Source organism: Arachis duranensis, chromosome 5, assembly GCF_000817695.3.
Source record: "Arachis duranensis cultivar V14167 chromosome 5, aradu.V14167.gnm2.J7QH, whole genome shotgun sequence".
Taxonomy (NCBI): Eukaryota; Viridiplantae; Streptophyta; class Magnoliopsida; order Fabales; family Fabaceae; genus Arachis; species Arachis duranensis.
The window spans coordinates 12,224,003-12,228,365 of NC_029776.3; the positions used below are offsets into that span (position 1 = coordinate 12,224,003).

The 4,363-nt window shown below is 34.4% G+C and overlaps 1 protein-coding gene across 1 annotated transcript; it reads right to left on the bottom strand.

The window, feature by feature from the left end:
- LOC107488167 (homeobox protein HD1) lies at positions 1–3,910 on the bottom strand. The gene is made up of 5 exons (XM_016108861.3): positions 2,936–3,910; positions 2,733–2,853; positions 666–991; positions 456–592; positions 1–370 (listed from the first exon to the last, which is right to left on the bottom strand). The coding sequence occupies exons 1-5, from the start codon at positions 3,227–3,229 to the stop codon at positions 364–366; spliced, it is 885 nt and encodes a 294-aa protein (XP_015964347.1). The 5' UTR covers positions 3,230–3,910; the 3' UTR covers positions 1–363.
- Positions 3,911–4,363: the final 453 nt, after the last annotated feature.

A 4,363-nucleotide genomic window follows, 5' to 3' on the forward strand; every position in this document is an offset into this window, starting at 1 on the left:
TTCATCAGCTTGAAATGACAAGCTTTAATTTACTTGTTGATATAATATTCGCCAATTGAAGTCTTAAAGGTCACTTTTATCTTTGATTGATATCAAGCATAGATAGTCTGTATAATTATCATAATAATAGTAATAAAATTGTTGATCAGCAGGTCAATCTCACCATCCATCAGAAACTTAGCAAACAATTTACAATGGCAAGTTAATTAATTAACAAGAAAGAAATGGAGACAACAAAAAGCTAAGGGTTTGATGCATGGCATCCTTCAAAGTCCAGAAACAGCTAGCTCGCGAGCATCTCTTTGATTGATAGCTATCTTAGATTAAACGTACATCTCCTGAATCTGTCTTAGCTTCAATCCCTTACATTCTATATCACCAACAATCAGCAATAAGTAAATCCATATACTTATTATGCATTGCACATACATATATTTATTAATTATAAAATCTACCTTTTGCGCTTGGACTTGAGGGAGGTAACTGATTGAGAGTTACTGTGCCAATTGCGTTTCCTTTGGTTGATGAACCAGTTGTTGATTTGCTTCAGCTGCAACCCTGTCTCCTCCACTAGTTTTGCCTTGTCATCTTCCTGCATGCACAATGATTAATTAACAATGAAGATATGTAATGAGATGCATGGATGCATGCATATATATACATACAGTTGGATAAGGCCACTTAGCATGCTGCTGCCACCAGTTCTTCAAGACAGAAGTGGTGTCACCGGGTAATTTGCCAGCTCTACGTTTCCTCAGGATTTCTTCCCTAACATCTTCAATCCTTGACTTGAATCCTTGCTTCAGTTCAATCTTGAGTTCTTGACGGACTCTTTCCATCAATGACCTTTCTGATTCCGTAGGGAGTAAGGGACCAAATCCCATCATGTCATCACCACCACCACCACTCGACTGATCCAAACAGAAATCCATCTGAAATTCATCTTCATCATCTGACATTGTTGCCCCACTTCCTTCCCCCAGGCTCACTCCTGATATCATCAATTTTATATATACACTTATTAATTTCTGCTTATAAAAGTATAGTTTGAAGCACTTTATCATCCTTACAATTTTTGTCTGCACATCTCAATCATACATAATTACATATAATAAATAGCATACTCTAGGTCACATTAGGCATTGACTAAGCCAACTACAACATTTATTTTCACCTAAAGTGGGTTGCACGCCTAAAAGTACAGTTGAACGTCATCTTCATGCCTAGCTAATTAGATAGTAATTATATTGCATCCATAATTATGAGCTGCATATATAGTTTCATAGCTTCTATTTCTTTTTTTTATTAGTTATATTTAGTTTGTGTTTCTATTTCTATTTTTAGTATTTTTATTTTAAAAAATTTATAAAAAAAATAAAAACATAAAAAAACACAAGCAAAACACATTCTTAAATATGTCAAATTTAATACATACCAACTAATTTAGAAACAATTATTAGCTCAATCAATCAATCAAACAACCAAGCATTATTTAAAATGTATTGTCTGATACCTAATACACAACAATAATCCTAAATATATCTCAATACCTAATAATATGGCTAGTAAAATAATTAAGAAATTATTTGAAGCAAAAGATATGATTTATTTAAAAAGATAATTGAGACGTGTAGAATCTAAAAGTTGATATGGCCGTTAGGTATAAATGACATTATAGATAGACATTTTCAGCTAGACATACAGGCCCTATCACAAATTTATTAGAACTAAAGGTACTAATACTATTTAACATGCACGTTTTAGTGGATAAGTAAAGTTTTATCAATTTGAAGAGGCTCTTCTAGTCTAGTGGGAATGAAGGGGATAAAAAGGAAAATAAAGTATTGCTGACAAGTCACGGGAAGTCAAGAGTAAAAACTTTCCCCCTTGGTTTACCCTTCTGATTTTTGTGAGTTTCGAGTGCATACACGTTTATGACTAAGATATAATTAACAGCTAATGCTATTAAAATTTAAAAAAGAAATTTGAGTAAAACAACATCATTGTTGATTATATATACATGGTTCAATGTGCATGTGTGATAGCTCCAGCTGTATGTGTTAAGTAACAGACTTGTTTAGGTGCTGTCATTTGTCAACAATAACTAACCACTTAAACAACTTATAACTATTGCTAACTAAAAGAGCCAACTAAAAAACTAACTGATAGATTGATCCTAACAGCATGAAAGCTCTTGAAAAGTTTTATATATATAGCAGTTTATTTCTTGATTGAAAAGCATTTGACTGCTTTGCTTTGGAGGTACATTATAGAGCCCGCTGGTTACTTACCTTTGTAACTTGGAAATGGGATTATTTGGATAATAAGTAGCACTAATATGATTTAATCCGAATATGGATGGGAAAGGGTTGCAGTGGATAGATAGGAATATTCTATTCATGGTACATGCATACACAAAAATCAGAAAGAAAGGCTGATGATTTTGTGATTATCTCTTCATCAACAGTAGTTGTAGTTCCATTCCCATCCCACACTGTTCCACTCTAAGTCGTTACTGTTTTCTATCAGCCTTTAATCATTGATTGTCATCTTCTATCTCCTTCTTTGTCTCATTACTAGCTATATCTATCTATGTGTGTGCTTCATCACTTGCGTGCGTATGTATATATATATTTTATAAATTAAATAACCAACTTAATTAATTAAAGCAAGGTAGTTGTTATGTAAGAAATTTGATAAAACTAAAATGGGGTGAAATTAGAAAAGAATACCGGTGAGAGCTTGCAAGGTATTTTCAATATCACGGCAGGCCATGACAGCCTCGACGGCATGGACTCTGACATGTTGCTGAAGCTGCTCTTTGAAAGTACACAACACTATCAAGTACTGAGCCTGCGATATTAATATACACATATATTACTAAACAAGAAGAACAATTAATTAGGCAGAAGAAGTAGAAGGGAATATTAATTACGAGGAAATTATCAAGGTCTTGACGGTCGTGAGGAGAGAGAGAGAGTGTGTGTTGAGAGACATAGGAGCGAAGAACATGGTGTGATTGTGATAGCTGTGCGTCTATAAGTGGAAGCTGGTCTATTGGCGTTGCAACTCTCAGGCACGCCACGTGTGCTGCCAGAACCTGCTCGTACAGCGGGTGTGTTGCTATCTCCGCCTTCAGCTGCCGCTGTTGCTGCTCGCCGCCGGACCCTGTTGCTGAAGACATCTCTCCTCCTCCACCCATCATACCCAAGCTTGGTTCTTGCATCATTACTCTTTGAACCCAAGGAGGTGGTGTGATGATAATAAAGGCAAAAGGTGTTTGAAGAGAAAGAAAAAGAGATTCAGAAATATGAGAGGAAAAAAGCTGTGTAATTGAGGACCACTCTATGTATATGCTGCTGCTATATATCTATGTGTATCGTATCATCATATGTATGAAAGAGAAAGAGAGATGGATATATAGGAAAGTAGTCTTAGTCTGTGTCTGTGTGTGTCTGTGTCTCAGAGAGAAAGAGAAAGAGAGAGAGTTGGTGGTATCGTTTTTCGGTGAGGTGTGTGTGTGTGTTAGTATAATATAGGGATCTGAGACACACAACTTTCTGCACCACTTCTGATGGGAACAAAGATCTTACATACACATAGAAAGAGGAACCAAGCATAAGCATTTAAGACTCCATTCTTATTTGCGTGTTAGAGATTGAGAGCGAGAGAAAGACGAAATCACAGAGACACACTCTCTATGCTGCAGAATCATTATTATCAAACTCCATACAAGAACCACCCAACAAAATTTTAACTAAAAAAACGAAAAACAAAAAAATAAGCAGATAAAGCTGCTTCTCACCCCTGACATTTTTCTCTCTTTTTCGGTTTTTCCTCCTCCATTTAATTCCTTATTTCTCAAATTGAATTATTGGCTTAACGTTATTAGGTACTACCTTAATTATTATCAGTTCGGTTGGGTTATCACCTATCCGTATATAAATTGATTTATTTGCACATGGTTTACGCTTATACGCGTTAAGCATTGTTGGTTGGTTCTCGTCACTGTAACATTCATTGTTTCTTTTCTTTTGGTGATGACCTCTTAGCCAATTATAGATAAATTACAACCATATTTTAGTTACTTAGCTAATTAAAATTTTTGAGATTTAACTTATATAATATTTACTACTTTTTTACATTATTCTATAAAATACACTAAAAATTCTTATTTAACATAGCAACATTGTCATCCGCTATGTTGTTATAACAATGTTAAAGAGAAAACTTACATAAATTTACTTACTTTAAAGACATTAATTAATTAATATTGATGTACCCAAATAAAGACATGAGTACGGCAACTGAAAATACAGCATATGATGACTTTCAGTAGCTGAATCAACATATCAATACTTTT

Bases quoted from the DNA above. Each gene is read 5' to 3' on its own strand.
- LOC107488167 (XM_016108861.3), bottom strand. From the start codon at position 3,229: ATGATGCAAGAACCAAGCTTGGGTATGATGGGTGGAGGAGGAGAGATG. The intron at 992-2,732 runs GTATTCTTTTCT...TGATGATATCAG, and splicing joins TACCTTGCAAGCTCTCACCG to GAGTGAGCCTGGGGGAAGGA. The intron at 593-665 runs GTATGTATATAT...TTGTGCATGCAG, and splicing joins CTAAGTGGCCTTATCCAACT to GAAGATGACAAGGCAAAACT.